The sequence below is a fragment of the Pristis pectinata genome, chromosome 5, assembly GCF_009764475.1.
Source record: "Pristis pectinata isolate sPriPec2 chromosome 5, sPriPec2.1.pri, whole genome shotgun sequence".
NCBI classification, from domain to species: domain Eukaryota; kingdom Metazoa; phylum Chordata; class Chondrichthyes; order Rhinopristiformes; family Pristidae; genus Pristis; species Pristis pectinata.
Genome location: NC_067409.1, coordinates 4,303,819 through 4,321,784, shown reverse-complemented (window position 1 = coordinate 4,321,784; position 17,966 = coordinate 4,303,819). Strand labels below are relative to the sequence as shown.

General features: G+C 42.1%; 1 protein-coding gene across 1 annotated transcript in view; it reads right to left on the bottom strand.

The window, feature by feature from the left end:
* Window positions 1-17,966, bottom strand: part of LOC127570484 (proline-rich protein 36-like) — a 44,219-nt gene that overhangs the window by 7,721 nt on the left and 18,532 nt on the right. Inside the window, exons 9-13 of the mRNA XM_052016112.1 lie at window positions 9,891-9,953; window positions 9,448-9,504; window positions 5,019-5,054; window positions 2,119-2,154; window positions 1,933-1,980 (exon numbers count right to left, since the gene is read on the bottom strand). Coding sequence (XP_051872072.1) covers window positions 1,933-1,980; window positions 2,119-2,154; window positions 5,019-5,054; window positions 9,448-9,504; window positions 9,891-9,953 — 240 coding nt within the window. The remainder of the gene's footprint in view (window positions 1-1,932; window positions 1,981-2,118; window positions 2,155-5,018; window positions 5,055-9,447; window positions 9,505-9,890; window positions 9,954-17,966) is intronic.

Here is a 17,966-nt window from a genome sequence, read left to right as displayed (position 1 = left end):
GAGATTAAATTTTCCTTTGGTTAGTAAAATGTCTGGAAGTGGGTGCAATTTTGCACTACCCAGCTTTGACTTATTTTGCACTACATTACACTTTTTTTCAACATTTTGAGAAGGAATTTTTGGCCACTGTCTCCAACCCCAAAATATTTATATTCTCATTCATAACCCAACCACTGACATATATTTCCCCAACTTCTAGATGTAAATGCCTAATCTGTCTTCACATCCAGTAATTAGTTCCCTGTTCAAACCTCCCATTCTCTCTAGGACTACTCCCTGATAGATATGACTTCAATGGAAGTGAATTTCAATATGCTGCCACTGATATCCAGTATTTAGTGTGACAAGAGATGAATATCTGGGAAATACCACCCTCCCCAAAAAAAAGCCTGACAGAGCTACTCTCCCCTCTATTCGCCAGTAATGATACTCTCCCCTGAAACCACTCACATCAACATGACATATAATCTACATATAGCCTTCCTCTCCACACCCATACAGATTTCCCATCTCCCTACTGACTTAGACACTGACATATCAATCAAAATCAGGTAGCTCATTACTCACTTATATAGACCCTGAGACCATTTGCTTTACATGGTAAATCAATTACCAAATTGACCTTAATGGATTAATTGAAGTATGCAGCTTAGCATATGCTAACTGAGGGTATAAACCAGTGTTTCGAGTCTCCCAACGTTGGTTCTGCAGTACACTAAATCCTTCAAATGGCTTTTTCCCAAAACAACTGAAATCAGCTGTTAATTATACTTACCACTGGCTGGTGGAGCAGGAATCCTTGGACATACTGTTACGGACTCAGTGAAAGTCCCTTTAAGATAGAGAGTGTGTGTGTATGTGTGTGTGGGGCGTGCTTACGTCAATAGAAGATAAAGGACGTAATGACGTTGTTGAAGAAGGCAGAAGAAGAAGGAGAGAGAGAGAGAGAGGAGGGAGAGAGACACCAGCCTGCTTGTTTTCTCTATTGATGGATGAGAAACAATAACTGTGTTTGCCACTGAAATCCATGTATGGAAGTTGGAAGTAATCCAGTGGAGTTCACTTTGTTGCTGACCTGTAGAAGGAAACAGGTATTTGTATGTGGACGACCACGGTTCGGATGCTTTTCGGGGTGAGGAAGTCACTACCGAGTAAACACTGAAGTGTCGTTTGGGTTCCATCGTGGAACATTTGGATTTCGTATGTACTCTCTCTATGTTTTTCTACATCTACATCTTATCTTCAGACAACGGTGGTTGTTGAAGAAGCCCTTGCTCATGTTTCACCTTATGGCTTGCGGAACTGAACTTTAAGAACCATTCAGGAACTGGGAGTTTTGGACTTTGTCACACACACACACGAAGAGTTTAGTTTTGGGGTTAACGTTCGAGGTTTAACATTTTTGAATTCTAACATACTAACATTTTTTTAAACTTTTATTTTACGTATTATCATAAGTAGTGATTAATAAAATAGTTTTTAACACTGAATCATGCTCAGTGTGTTTCTTTTGTTGCTGGTTTGTGACAATACAAAGTGCTATATAAGGTTTAGATGTATCAGCGGTATATGTTCACTGGGTAAATAATCATACTTTAATAGAGCTCAATTCAAGTTGCTCATATTAAGACCATGGAGGAATTTAAGATAGAGGGATATGTGGGAGGAGGGGGTTAGATAGTCTTAGGTGTGGTTTGAAGGGCAGCACAACATGGTGGGCCGAAGGCCCCGTATTGTGCTGTATTGTTCTATGGTTCTATAACAAATACAAGCAAGTATATATCATTCAATAAGATAATAGCAATTCCTTTACCTCAGCACCACTTTCCACGCCAATTTATTCCCTTCCCAATGTCGATCCTCCAGTGCTCTTAACCCTTCAAAATCAAACCCGGATTCCTTCAACTGAAATCAACCATTAATTATACTTACTACTTGCTGAGGCTTCTACTCGTGGAGCAGGTCTCCTTGGACACACAGCTGAAAGAAATGATAATGTGTCAAGTGTTCCGAGTCTCCCAATGTTGGTTCCACAGTACACTAAATCCTCGAATAGCAATTTTTCCCCAAAACAAACCTGAATTTCTTCAAGTGAAATCAACAGTTAATTATACTCACCACTTGCTGGTGGAGCAGCAGTCCTTGGACGTACAGCTAAAAAGAAAAAAATAAAGTCTCAATGTCCACATGATGCATCAAGAAAGTGCCATATAAGGTTTAGGTGTATTAGCAGTAGTTGTGGTTCATTATGTGGATCAATATCTGTGATTCATTCTATATTCTACAAATGAAACATCTTTTTAAATGTATACTTATTACAACATTCAGTGAAGGTACATATTGCCGCTTTTATATGCTTAATTTGGTGTCCCACAATATAAATACACTGTCTGCTGACTTTCAGATAAATATTTCAGGTGATAATCAGCATCAGACCCACATCTAACACATTCCTGTACCAACCCCACACCAAATGATGCCCTTAATATCCAAAAATCTATCAATCTCTTTCAGAACACTTCACAGAACTGAGGTCATTTGCTGACACACCAAATGGGTTGTACAAAACTGTTACTGTATCATATCACTGATTAATTTCTCTTCCTGCTTTCCCTCATTAACTCTGCAACTTCTAACCAATATTCCCTGCTCAGGCTCTTGATATAATCAAGGTGAAACAATGGGGTCCACGTTAACCTAATTAAACACTCCAGTCACCTGGCCTGAAAACGTGGTTGGAAAACATCACACGCCAATGATGTCAACTAAGTGGAAAAACAGCATAAATGTTAGAAGGCGGTCAGGCTCGTTAAGAATGACAGGATGAAATGACAGAGAGAAGGGGTGGCACAAAGAACACATAGAATTCATTCCTCAGCCTTTGATTTTTGCGACGGACGACTTGCTTGTCAGAAACTTGTTAGTATGACTTTTTAGCTTGTAAGAATTGTACTTGTGTTTGGAACTCCTTTGTAAGTTAAAGATCTTTGTTAAGAAGTACTTATTGGAATTAAACGTGTCTCACTTAAAATAAAATAAACTGCTTAGACTGCTTCCTTAGCTGGAAATATCTCCTCGGTTGTGGGGGCGGGGGGGGGGGGTCTCACTGCTCGAGATAGTGATTATTGACAGCTGGACCTTACCGAGGAGACTAAAGTAGTGAAGTAAGTTAGCCCTTGAAGTGTAGGTTGATACAGTATAATCTCCCTTTAGTGAGGGTACTCGTAGATACTTACACCAGATAGGGCTTAAAGTCTTGACTTAAGTTTAGAGCCCTCGGATGGTACACTCAATATCATCTCAGAGGAACGCAGTCCTAATGCAGGGTTTTGAACTGAGACAATGACAATTCCTTCCCCCCCAACACCCCGCCCCCCACAGATGCTGCTCCACTCACTGAGTTCCTCCAGCAGATTGTTTGTTACATGTAAATAATGACACTCTAATAGAACATAAATTTGTGTTCCTCATATTAAGACCATAAGGAATACAAGCCGGTATGTACCAATCTGCACCCAATTCCTACCTTGCCGTTCAATAAGAAAATGTCTGTTCCTTTACCTCAGCACCACTTTCCTGTGCTAACCCCACACCAAATGATGCCCTTTATATCCAAAATCCATCAATCTCTTTCAGAACACTTCACAAAACTGATACACTGAATATGTTGTACATACTGTTACTGTATGACCAATGTACCACGTATTACTTTGTCTTCCCAGAAGAAGTGGTTGAGACAGGTACAATAACAACATTTAAAAGACACTGGGACAACTGTAGGGATAGGAAAAGTTTAGAGGGATATGGGTCAAATGTGAGCCGATGGGACTAACTTAGATGGGAATTTCGTCGGCATAGACGGGCTGGTCCGAAGTGGCTATTTCCGGGCTGCGTTACTTTATGACTCTGTTCTTTCCCAGGATACTATTTAGCACTGGAGTCTCACTGAGTAATCTACATGTTGCTCAACACTGAGCCTTCCTTGCATTTTCAACAGCACTCAAAACTATTTTCCAATGGGGATTTATCCACATCTAACAATTTCCCTTGCAAGAGGGTATGGAGATGAATCAAAGGCATGGAGACATCAAAGGCAACTATGGGAACTACATGCAAGGAGGCACAAGCTTCAGCTTCCAAGCTTTTATGCAACTAGTACTTACAGGGATCCATCCTCCCAGCTGGATTTCTCTGAGGATAATCATAATCCCTAACAAAAATCCCTCAGGAAGTTAGAGATTAAATTTTCTTTTGGTTAGTAAAATGTCTGGAAATGGGTGCAATTTTGCACTACCCAGCTTTGACTTATTTTGCATTACATTACACTTTTTTTTCAACATTTTAAGAAGGAATTTTTGGCCACTGTCTCCAACCCCAAAATGTTTATATTCTCAGTCGTAACCCAACCACTGACATATATTTCCCCAACTTCTAGATGTAAATGTCTAATCTGTCTTCACATCCAATAATTAGTTCCCTGTTCAAACCTCCCATTCTCTCTAGGACTACTCCATCTTATAGATATGACTTCAATGGAAGTGAATTTCAATATGCTGCCACTGTTACCCAGTATTTAGTGTGACAAGGGATGAATATCTGGGAAATACCACCTTCCCCAAATAAAAAGCCTGACAGAGCTACCTCCCCTCTATTCGCCAGTAATGATACTCTCCCCCGAAACCGTTCACATCAACATGACATATAATGTACATCTAGCCTACCTCCCCACACCCATACTTCCTACTTCCACACTGATTTAGACACTGACATGTCAATCAAAATCAGGTATCTTATTAGTGATTTATATGGACCCTGGGTCCATTTACTTTCCAAGGTCTAAGAATTACCAAATTGACCTTAATGTAGTAATTGAAGTATGAAGTTTTGCATATGCTAACTAAGGGCATAAACAAGTCTCCCAATGTTGGTTCCCCAATACACTAAACCCTCCGAATGGCAATTTTTCCCAAAACAAACCTGAATTCCTTCAACTGAAATCAACCGTTAATTATACTCACCACTTGCTGGTGGAGCGGGTGTCCTTCGACATACAGCTGAAAAGAAAAAAATAAAGTCTCAATGTCCACATGATGCATCAAGAAAGTGCTATATAAGGTTTAGGTGTATTAGCAATAGTTGTGGTTCATTATGTGGATCAATATCTGTGACTCATTCTCTATTCTACAAATGAAACACCCTTTTAAATGTATACTTAATACAACATTCAGTAAAGGGACATATTGCAGCTTATTTGCTTAATTCTGTGTCCCACAATTTAAACACACTGTTTGCTGACTCTCAGCTGAGTATTACGTGTGCTGATCAGCATCAGACCAATGTATGGCAGGCACGGTAGTGTTGAGGTTAGGGTAACACTATTACAGCACCAGCAACCCAGGTTCAATTCCGGCCACTGTATGTAAAGAGTTTGTACATTTTTCCCGTTTTTTCTGTATGGGTTTCCTCTGGGTGCTCTGGTTTCCTCCCACATTTCAAAGATGTACGGGTTAGGAAGTTGTGGGCATGCTATGTTGGCGCCGTAAGCGTGGCGAACCTTGCAGGCTGCCCCCCAGAACACTCTACACAAAGGATGCATTTCACTGTGTGTTTCGATATACACGTGACTAATAAAGATATTTTACCTTATCATATCCCTCAGGATTACATCTATGTTCATCAGTATAATCGTACTCTAATAAGAGCACAAATTTAAGTTGCTCATATTAAGAAATATAAGCAGGTGTATACGGAATATACAGTATACAAGCCCCCAGAACACTACGCAAAAAGATGTATTTCACTGTGTGTTTCGATGTACATGTGACCAACAAAGATATCTCATATCTTATCTTATACCATTCAGCACCTAATACCTACTTCACCATTTAATAAGATACTGGCTGCTCCTTTATCTCAGCACCACTTTCCTGTACCAACCCCACACCAAATGATTCCCTTAATATCCAAAAATCTATCAATCTCTTTCAGAACACTTCACAAAACTGAGGTCATGGGTTGTACAAAACTGTTACTGTATGACCAATCTACCACTTATTACTTTCTCTTCCCTCCTTCCCTCATTAACCACTCAACCAGATAGGTCATTTCACATTTAAAAAACTGAACTTTTTAAAGATTTTTATCACATCATTAGGAGTAATTGTTCTATGTTCTAATTTCCATCAAGCTTGTTTCTAAAATTCCAACACAGAAACAGACTCTCTCCTTCCCAACTACCAACCCATGCAACTACAGGAGATGCCACTCCTGACATTTTACACTGCCCTTCCTACCATGGGGTACCCAAACAGTCCTTCCAAGTGAAGCAGTGATGCTCTTGTACTCCTTCTAATTAGTGTACTGCATTTGGTGCTTACAATGTGGTTTTCTCTACACTGGCGAAAACAAACTATGATTGGGTGATCACCTACAGAGCACCTACCTTCAGCCCACTGAGGCAACTCAGTCAACCCATTGACTGCCATTGTAATTCTCCATCACATTCTGACTCATCTCCCTGTGACCTCCTGCACCATTATATCGATGCCATATGTAAGCTTCAGGATCAGCAGCTCAGCTTCTGTCTGGGCACGTTGCAGCCTTCCAGTCTCAATACTGAATTCTACAACTCCTGCTAACCTGCTTTCTCTGTCTGTATTAGACCTGGTCATCTCTGCTGTAAATCATCCATCTGCAATATTAACTCAGCTTTTCTCTCTCCTTTCATGGACCTGTTGGGCATGTCCCACAACTTTGCATTTCATACCTTTTTCTGTCCCGTTTTGTCTGTATTCCTCAGAGTGCCCTCATCTCATGGCTTTCCTATTTTTTGCTCTCTTTAACTGCCCCTATTAGCCCATTGACTGATCACCTCATCAATTTATCTCCACACTCACTCAGAGATATTAGCTTTGTCTTATCCACTCCTTCCCAACCTTCTCTGCAACTTATAGATAAATTGTTTTCTTTAGTGCTAACAGTTAATGAGTCTCAAAAAGAAAACCAAGAAACATGACTTCAAAATTTGTCCTCTAATTGATTTACTTGACTTTGTTGTAGATGAAATTACTGATGCACAGATTCTTCTTGCAGGACTGAAGAAGGGTTGCAGCTCATATGGCTGATCTTTCAGAGTTTGCCAGAGACTTTTTGGCAGGCCAGCCGACTGCTAATAAATGGTTTTCCAGAGCTTTATGTTTCCCCCATGCACCTTGTTCACTTCCAAACTGCTCCATAGACACAACGTTTTGTCAGGCTGCTTAATCTTATGGAAAATGTCTACAAGATGCAATACCAGCTTTTGTTTCAAGCTAGTTCCAGCACTATATAAGATTCTTGTACACCTTCATGACCAACAATATCTTTTCTATGGTGCCCTCCAGCTAAAATTGCATGAACACCTTCCAAAAATAGCAATGGCTATTGGTTGATACCTTACAGATTGCCAGTCCAAAGCATATTAAGCCAATCCCAGACAAGGTTGCACAGGAGAATGAGGGAAGATCTTGTAGAGTTATAAACAAAATTATGGGGGGTATCGATAGGGTGAATGCATACAGGCTTTTTCCCCTAAGGGTGGGTGAGACTAGAACGAGAGGACATAGGTTTAGGGTGAAAGGTGAAATATTTGAGGGGAATCTTAGGGGGATCTTTTTCACTCAGAGGGTGGTGGGAGTGTGGAACGAGCTGCCAGCGGAAGTGGTAGAAGTGGGTTCAATTAACATTTAAGAGAGGTTTGGATAGGTAAATGGACGGGAGGAATTTGGAGGGATATGGTCCGGGTGCAGGTAGATGGGATTAGACAGAAGATCAGGTCGCATGGACTGGATGGGCCGAAGGGCCTGTTACTGTGCTGTTGTACTCTATGACTCTATGCTATTGCGTGCATTATATAACCTTCTATACTCAACCATGGGTTGAAGATTGATTTTCACATGAAAGAGAGAGAGTCACAATAAACATTTTATGGGCTAGAAGCATGGGGATCTTGATCAGCTGGGTATGTGGGCTGAGGACTGGCAAATGGCTTTCAATCCCAATACATGAGAGGTATTCCATTTTGGGAGATCAGGACAGGACTTACACAGTGAATGATAGGGCCCTGGGAAGTGTTATGGAACAGAGGGGCCCAGGAGTGCAAGTGCTAAATTCACTGAAATGGTATAATCCCAGATAAGCCCTACTTTCCGTCATGATTGAGAAGCACTGAATAAACACCAAGCCAAGCGGAGCAGGACTCCCAAAGTTATGGCCACATAATTGATTGACATCACACAGGCAACTGACGAATGAATAATGAAACAGACTATGATGACGTTAATTAGCACTGCCCACTGTGGTAATGGAGACAGATTCAACCGGGAACTGAATAAAGAAAAGAATCTGAAGGACTATGCTGAGATAGGAAATTGCAATTAGCTAGATTGGAAATCAAAACAACTGCAGACACAGGAAATCTGAAATATAAACAGAAAATGCTGGAAACACTCAGCAGGTCAGGCAGCATCTGTGAAAAGAGAAGCAGAGTTGACGTTTCAGGTCCAGGATCCTTCATGAGCCAATTGAATGGTCTGAAAGTTCTGATGCGGGGTTCCAGATCTGAAATGTTAACCATTTCTCTATCCATTAAGGCTGTCTGACCCTGCTGAGTGCTTCCAGCATTTTCTGGTTTTATTGCTTTTTCACAGAACTGGTACAGATTCAGCAGGCCCAATGGCCTTCTGCCATGCTGGGACCATTATGTAGTTCTGTGAAAACCATATTTATTTATAATTACCACTGGCTTGAGCTTTCAGCTGAGATGGAGCAGCAGTCACTTGACGTACAGTTATTAAAGAAAATTCTCAATGTCCACATCATATACCAATGAAAGTACTAAAAGTGCTTAAATGATATTAAAATTAAATGTAATGTTAACAGGCAGAGGGCAGTTGGGGATCTGGGTAATCCTTGAAAAACTTGCATTTACTTCACATTCCTAATTGTTCTTGAGAATGCGATGGTTAGCTACTTTCTTGAACACCACAGTTCCTCTGATGAAGGTGCTCCTCAATGTACTTAAGTATGGAATGATATTATCTGGATCTCACCAAACAAAAGCTTTTAACTGTATCTCAGTACATGTGACGATTATAAACCAATTAATAATTATTCCCAGTCCTGCTGGTTTTGGGATTTAAACCCAGTGATGCCAGAAGAGCAGCAATGTACTTCCAAAGATACTGCTTCTGGATTGTAATCTTGTCTACCAAATGGAGACAGATTCAGTTGTAGTATACAAAAGAGAGCTGGATAAGTTTCTGAATGAAAAGAATTTGCAGGGCAGGGTAAGGAATTGATGCAAACTGGATCCGTTTTACACAGAACTGGTACAGATTCAACAGGCTGACTGATCTCAGTCCATGATGGAACTATTGGTGTGATTCTGTGAAGACTATTTGTACTTACTCCTTGCTACAGTTGGTGGCCTTTGAGATGGAGTAGCAGTCCTTTGACATACAGCTGCTAAAAAAGAAATAAGGTCTCAATGTAACGTTATAGATCAACGGAAGTGTAAAAAATCTCTGTGGCATTCACTGTAAATGTGCTTCATAATGTCAACAAGCAAAGTCCAGAGCCACGATTCACTCTGCATTCCCTGCCATTCCACCTTTTTGGGTTGTTATATGACACACTTAAGGTGTTCATGAGGAGTTAGTTACATAACTAACATATAACTCACCGATACATACTACAAATTAAAAAAGTTCTAGCCTATCCAGCCTCTCCTTGTAACTCAAGCCCTCCAATCCTGGCAACATCCTCGTGAATCTTTTCTGCTCCCTTTCCAGCTTAGTGACGTTCTTCCTATAGCTGAGTGACCAGAACTACACACAATTTATTTTACTTACTGCTTGCTGCAGCTCTGACCCTTGGTGGCCTCTGAGATGGAGCAGGAGTCCTTTGACATACAGCTGCTAAACAAAAGAGAATCTGATGTTCACGTTATATATCAATGAAAGTTTTAAAAATCCTTAAGTGATATCAACTGTAAATGTGTCTCTTAATGTTGACAGGCAAAGTCTAGGTCTGTGATTCACTCTCTATTCCACTTCTTGGATTGTTATATGGCATACTTATAAGGTTTTCATGAGGAGTTAGTTACATAACTAACATATAACTCACCGATAACTAATAACTAACTGCCTTAGTTTGCCTACTTCCAGCTGAGTAGCTTTGGTATTGACCTATGCTTTACATGTAGCAAACCTTGGGATAATCCATCTTACATTCAACTTCTTTACATTTTTGGGGAACTAGGCATCAGCGACAAAGCCAGCTGTAATTGGCCATTCCTAAATGTCTTAGTTCAGCCTTCTTTTTGGACTACTATGGTCCTTCTGCTATTTGAATGTATGACTTAGACCCTGTAATGATAAAAGAACAGCAATATGTTTCAACATGGATTTAGCAAAGGAAAATTGTGTTTGACAATCTGCTGCAGTTCTTTGAAGATGAGATTTGTAGAATAAATAAGGAGGTGATGAGTGGGCATGTATATTTGGTTTTTCAGAAGGCTTTCAATAAAGCCTTGCCCAAGTGGTTGATCAACAAGTTAGAGCATACAGAATTGGGGTAATATACTGACATGGATAGGGAATGGGTTATTGCACAGAAAGGAAAATGTGGGAATAAGTGGATCGCTCAAGTTGGTATTGGTTTATTATTGTCACTTGTACTGAGGTACAGTGAAAAACTTGTCTTACAAACCGATCGTACAGGTCAATTCATTACACAGTGCAGTTACATTGAGTCAGTACAGAGTGCATTGATGTAGTACAGGTAAAAACAATAACAGTACAGAGTAAAGTGTCATAGCTACAGAGAAAGTGCAGTGCAATAAGGTGCAAGGTCACAACAAGGTAGATCATGAGGTCAGAGTCCATCTCATTGTATAAGGGAACTGTTCAATAGTCTTATCACAGTGGGGTAGAAGCTGTCCTTAAGTCTGGTGGTACACGCCATCATGGCAGGCTGTTACCTGTGGGATACCATGGGAATCAGTGCTTGAGCTCCAGCTATCCATGGTTTATATCAATGATTTGGCTGAGGGGACAAAATGCCTATTTTTGCTGAAGTTACTAAACTGGGTGAGTACAGACGAGGATGCAAAGAGGATTCAAGGGATAAAGACAAGTTGACCTCCTTACTCAGAAAGGATTTACTTGCCAAAGAGGGAGGACAGCGAAAATTCACTTGACTGATTCCTGGGTTGGCAGGTTTGCTTTAAGAGGAGAGATTGAGTTGACTAAGATTGCCTTCTTTAAAGTTAAGAAGAATGAGGGGAGATCTCATACAAACTACAAAATTCTTAAAAGGGATTGGAGGAAGGACAGAGGCATTTGGGGTCTGGAATACAGTTTGAGAATAAGAGATGGGCTGTTTAGGACTAAAATGAGAAAATACTTCTTCATTCAGTGGGTAGTGAACCTCTGGAATATTCTGCCCCAAAGGATAATGGGGGCTCAATCATTATGTTCATTCACACAGAGGTCGATATATTTTTGGACATGAAGGAGGTTTAGATATATTGTGATGGAGCTTGAAAACAGCACTGAAGTAGAACATCAGTTGTGATCTTATTGAATGAGGAAGCTGACTCATCCTAATCAGATTCTGCCTTTCCGAGTGAACACAAGATCACAAGACAAGGGAGCAGAAGCAGGCCATTTGGCCCATCGAGTCTGCTCCAAGGAAAGGGAAATAGAAATGAGAAATAGGGAATGGGGGAAGAAGAAAAAAAAACTATTCTAATCCCAATTTCCGGCCTTATCCCCATATCCCTTGATATCCTGACTATTTAGATATCTATCTATCTCCTCCTTGAACGCCCCCACTGATCTGGCCTCCACTACTGTACGTGGCAAGGAATTCCACAAATTCACCACCCTCTGGGTAAAGAAATTTTTCCTCATCTCTGTTTTGAAACTGTACCCTCTAATTCTAAGATTGTGCCCTCTGGTCCTGGACTCACCCACCAAGAAAAACAGCCTAGCCACATTTACTCTGTCCTTTCCTATCAATATTTTAAATGTCGCTATGAGGTCCCCTCTCATTCTTCTGTACTCCAGTGAGTACAGTCCAAGAGCCGACAAACGCTCCTCATACGTAAGCCCTTTCATTCCTGGAATCATCCTCGTAAATCTCCTCTGAACCCTCTCCAACGTCAACACATCCTTCCTAAGATGTGGGGCCCAAAACTGCGCACAATATTCCAAATGAGGCCTCACTAGTGTCCCGTAGAGCCTCATCAACACTTCCTTACTTTTATACACTATACCTCTCGAAATGAATGCCAACATAGCATTCGCTTTCTTTACCACCGATCCGACCTGGTGGTTAACCTTTAAGGTATCCTGCACGAGTACCCCCAAGTCCCTTTGTACTTCCGTGCTTTGGATTTTCTCTCCTCCTAGATAATAATCTGCCCACTTATTTCTGCTTCCAAAGTGTACAACTGCACATTTCTCTACATTGAATCTCATCTGCCATTTCCTTGCCCATTCTCCTAAACTGTCTAGGTCCCTCTGCAACCTTCCTATCTCTTCAATACTCCCTACTCCTCCCCCTATCTTAGTGTCATCCGCAAACTTAGCCACGAAACCATTTATTCCATCATCTAAATCATTAATGTACAAGGTAAAAAGGAGCGGTCCCAACACCGACCCCTGCGGCACACCACTAGTAACCGGTAACCAACCAGAAGGAGATCCTTTTATTTCCACTCTTTGCTTCCTGTCAACCAGCCAATGCTCCACCCATTCTGTTATCCTACCCGTAATTCCATGACCTCTCATCTTATTAATCAGTCTCTTGTGAGGCACCTTATCAAAGGCCTTTTGAAAGTCTAAATACACAACATCTACTGTCTCTCCCTTATCCACCCTACCTGTGATTTCTTCAAAAAACTCCAATAGGTTGGTCAGGCAGGATCTTCCCTTCACAAAACCATGTTGGCTAGGACCTATCTTGCCTTGCGCCTCTAGGTATTCCGTAACCCCATCCTTAAGGATAGATTCCAATAACTTTCCCACCACTGACGTCAGACTAATAGGTCTGTAATTTCCTTTATGCTGCCTCCCACCTTTCTTATACAACAGAACTACATTTGTGACCCTCCAGTCCTCCGGAACCACGCCGGAATCTATCGATTTCTGGAAAATTATCGCCAATGCCTCCGCTATCTCTAAAGCCACCTCCTTCAGAACCCGGGGATGCACCTCATCCGGTCCGGGAGACTTATCAGTCTTTAGTCCATTTAGTCTTTAGCCCATAAGATGAGAGATGAGATGAGATATAGTTATTAGTCACACGTACATTGAAACACACAGTGAAATGCATCACAGTAAAGTGTTCTGGGGCAGCCCGCAAGTGTCGCCACGCTTCCGGCACCAACATAGCATGCCCACAACTTCCTAACCCATACGTCTTTGGAATGTGAGAAGAAACCCGAGCACCCGGTGGAAACCCATGCAGACACGGGGAGAATGTACAAACTCCTTACAGAGAGCGGCCGGAATTGAACCCGGGTCACTGGCGCTGTAATAGCTTTAAGCTAACCGCTACACTACCGTGCCTGCTACATCCTGTCCCTCAGAATTTTCTTGAACATAAATTCTGTCCCTCAGAATCTTTTTGAACTGATGTAAGACTCAGAGGTTCGTAGTTTCCAAGCTTATCCCTACTGCCCTTTTTGAACAAGGAGCCAACATTAGCTGTCCTCCAACCTTCTGGTACCTCACCCTTGGCTAATAAAGATGCAAAAATCTCCATCTGAGCATTAGCAAGCTCCTCCTTTGCTTCCTTTAGCATCCTGGGATAGAACCCATCTGACCCTGACCCAATATTTCTAACATTTCCTCCTGCCTGATATAGACATGCTCTCATATATCATCACACCCCGCCCTTAGCTCTCCAGGCTCCACATCCTTCCTCCTGGTGAACCTAATGAGAAGTATTCATTTAGGACTTTGCTCACGTCCCTCCCTCCACACATGAGGGGATCTGCTCTTTCCTTAGCTATCCTCTTGTTTCTAATATACATATAAAAGGTTTTAGGATTCTTCTTTATCCTACTTGTCAAGATCACTTCATAGCCCCTTTTTGTACTCCTAAATTCTTAACTTCTCTCCTATTTCCCCTATAAACTGCAAGTGACTTGTTCGTTAACAATTTCCTATATCTGACATATAGTCCTTTCTTTTCCGTGATGAAACCTTCAATATCCTCCATTAACCCTAAAATTACCATCTTTACCTCTTACCCTTACAGGGAGATGCTGACTCTGAACTCTTACTAACTTGCTTTTAAACATTTCCCACTTATCAGATGTTTTCCCCACCAGCAGCTTCTCCCAATGTACCTCTCCAAGTTACTGTCTTATAAGATATCTTTATTAGTCACATGTACATCAAAACACACAATGAAATGCATCTTTTGTGTGGAGTGTTCTGGGGGCAGCCCACAAGTGTCGCCACGCTTCCAGCGCCAACATAGCATGTCCACAACTTACTATTGAAATCTGCCTTCCCCAGTTTAGTGCCCCAAGGAGAGGACCAGCTTTATTTTTTTCCATGTCTACCTTGAGGTTCAGCAACCTATGGTCACTGTCCCCAAGGATTTCCTTCACAGACATTTCAAGCATTTGTCTGTCTTCATTCCATAGTACCACCATTGTACCACCCATGATACTACTGTTGTAGGCCGTATCTCAAACAGCGATGAGTCGGAGTACAGGAAGGAGATAGAGAGCTTAGTGGAATGGTGCCATGACAACAACCTTGCCCTCAATGTCAACAAAACAAAAGAGCTGGTCAATGACTTCAGGAAAGGGGGCGGTGTACATGCACCTGTCTACATCAATGGTGCTGAGGTCGAGAGGGTTGACAGGTTCAAGTTCCTGTGAGTGAACATCACCAATAGCCTGTCCTGGTCAAATCACGTAGATGCCACGGCCAAGAAAGCTCACCAGCGCCTCTGCTTCCTCAGGAGGCTAAAGAAATTTAGTTTGTCCCCTTTGACTCTCAGCAACTTTTACCGATGCACCATAGAAAGCATCCTATCTGGATGTATCATGGCTTGGTACGGCAACCGCTCTGCCCAGGACCGCAAGAAACTGCAGAGAGTTGTGGACACAGCCTGGCACATCACAGACACCAGCCTCCCCTCCTTGGACTTTGTCTTTACCTCTCGTTGTCTTGGTGAAGCAGCCAGCATAATCAAAGACCCCACACACCCGGGACATTCTCTCTTCTCTCCTCTTCCATCAGGTAGAAGATACAGGAGCCTGAGGACAGCTTCTACCCCACTGTGATAAGACTATTGAACCGTTCCCTTATACAATGAGATGGACTCTGACCTCACGGTCTACCCTGTTGTGACCTTGCACGTTATTGCACTGCACTTTCTCTGTAGCTGTGACACTTTACTCTGTACTGTTATTGTTTTTACCTGTACTACATCAAGGCATTCTGTACTAACTCAATGTAACTGCACTGTGTAATGAATTGACCTGTATGATCTGTCTGTAAGACAAGCTTTTCACTGTACCTCGGTACAAGTGACAATAATAAACCAATACCAATACCAGTAACATAAGGTAAGGTTAAATACAGCCCCTTCCAAGTAGGACTCTCTACATACTGCTTCAAATAACCCTCTTGATTGCATTTTACAAATTCCTTCTCATCCAAGCCCTTTGCACTGAGGCAATCCAGTCAATTTTGGGAAGGTTATGATGATATTGGTGAGGTCACATCTGGAATATTGTGTGCTGTTCTGGTTGCCATACAATAGAAAGGATATGATTAAGCTAGAGTTGGTGCAGAAAAGTTTCACAAGGATGTTGCCAGGTCTAGAGGGCTTGAATTAAAAGGAGAGATTGCATAGGATGGTACTATTTTCTGTACTAATGTTGTGCCTTTATTTAAGAAGGGCTTCAAGGACAAGCCAGGGAACTACTGGCTGGTGAACCCAACATTAATGATGGGAAAGTTACTGGAGGGGAGTCTGAGAGACAGATATACATGCATTTGGAAAGGCAAAGACTGATTAGGGATAGTCAGCATGGGTTTTTGCATGAGAAGTTGTGTCTCACGAATTTGATTGAGTTTTTTGAAGAGGTAACCAAGAGGATCGTTGAGGGCAGGGTGGAAGACATTGTCTGCTTACACTTTAGCAAGGCCTTTGACATGGTCCCACATGGTAGGCTAGTCCAGAACGTTAGATCACATAGGACCCAAGGTGAGCTAGCCAACTGGATACATAATTGACTTGGTGGAAGGAGACAGAGGGTGGTGGTGGAAGGTTGTTTTTCAGATTGTCTGTGACCAGTGGCGTGCTGCAGGGATCGGTGCTGGGTCCTCTGTTGTCATATATATTAATGATTTAGATGAGAACATAGGTGGCATGATTAGTGCGTTTCTGGATAACACCAAAATTATTGGGGTGGTGAACAGTGATGGTTGTCTAAGGCTCCAACAGGATATTGATCACCTGGGAAAGTAGGCAAAGGAATGGCAGATGGAGCTTAACTCAGACAAGTGCGAAGTGATGCATTTTCAGAAGTTAAACCAGAGTAGGACATATACAGTGAATGGCAGGGCCCCGGAGAATATTGTAGAACAAAGTCCAAGGGGTACAAGTGCATAGTTCCCTGAAAGTGGTTACAGAGATAGACAAGATAGTGAAGGAAGCATATGGCACTCTTGCCTTCATCAGACGGGGCACTGAGTACAAGAGTCGGGATGTCATGTTACAGGTGTACATGACATTGTTGAGACCACACCCAGAATATTGGGTGCAGTTCTGGTCGGTGTACTATATATGCTCAAGCAAGAGAGGATAGCAGAAGAGGATAGCAGAAGAGACTAACAAGGGTGTTGCTGGGAGTGGAGTTATAAGGGGAGAATTGGAATTGGAATGGGTTTATTGGTCATAACGAGGTAGATTGTGTGGTCAAGAGTCCATCTTATCATACTAGGGGACCGTTCAATAGTCCTATAACAGTGGGATAGAAGCTGCCCTTGAGCCTGGTGGTACGTGCTTTCAGGCTTTTGTATCTTCTGCCTGATGGGAGAGGGGAGAAGAGAGAATAAACATAGAAACATAGAACAATTACAGCACAATTCAGGCCCTTCGGCCCACAAAGCTGTGCCAAACATGTCCCTACCCTAGAAATTACTAGGCTTACCCATAGCCCTCTATTTTACTCAGCTCCATGTACCTATCTAACAGTCTCTTGAAAGACCCTATCGTATCCGCCTCCACCACCGTCTCCGGCAGCCCATTCTACGCACTCACCACTCTCTGAGTAAAAAAACTTACCCCTGACATCTCCTCTATATCTACTCCCCAGCACCTTAAACCTATGTCCTCTTGTAGCCATCAATTCAGCCCTGGGGAAAAGCCTCTGACTACCTACCCTATCAATACCTCTCATCATCTTATACACCTCCATCAGGTCCCCCCTCATCCTCCATCTCTCCAAGGAGAAAAGGCCGAGTTCCCTCAACCTGCTTTCATAAGGCATGCTCCGCATTCCAGGCAGCATCCTTGTAAATCTCCTCTGCACCCTCTCTATGGCTTCCACATTTTTCCTGTAGTGAGGCGACTAGAACTGAGCACAATACTCCAAGTGGGGTCTGACCAGGGACCTATATAGCTGCAACAATACCTCCTAAATTAAATTCCCCGATTGATGAAGGACAATACACCATATGCCTTCTTAACCACAGAGTCAACCTGCGCATTCGCTTTGAGCATCCTATGGACTCGGATCCCAAGATCCCTCTGATCCCCCACACTGCCAAGAGTCCTACCATTAATACTATATTCCGCCAACATATTTGACCTACCAAAATGAACCACTTCACACTTATCTGGGTTGAACTGCATCTGCCACTTCTCAGCCCAACTCTGCATCCTAC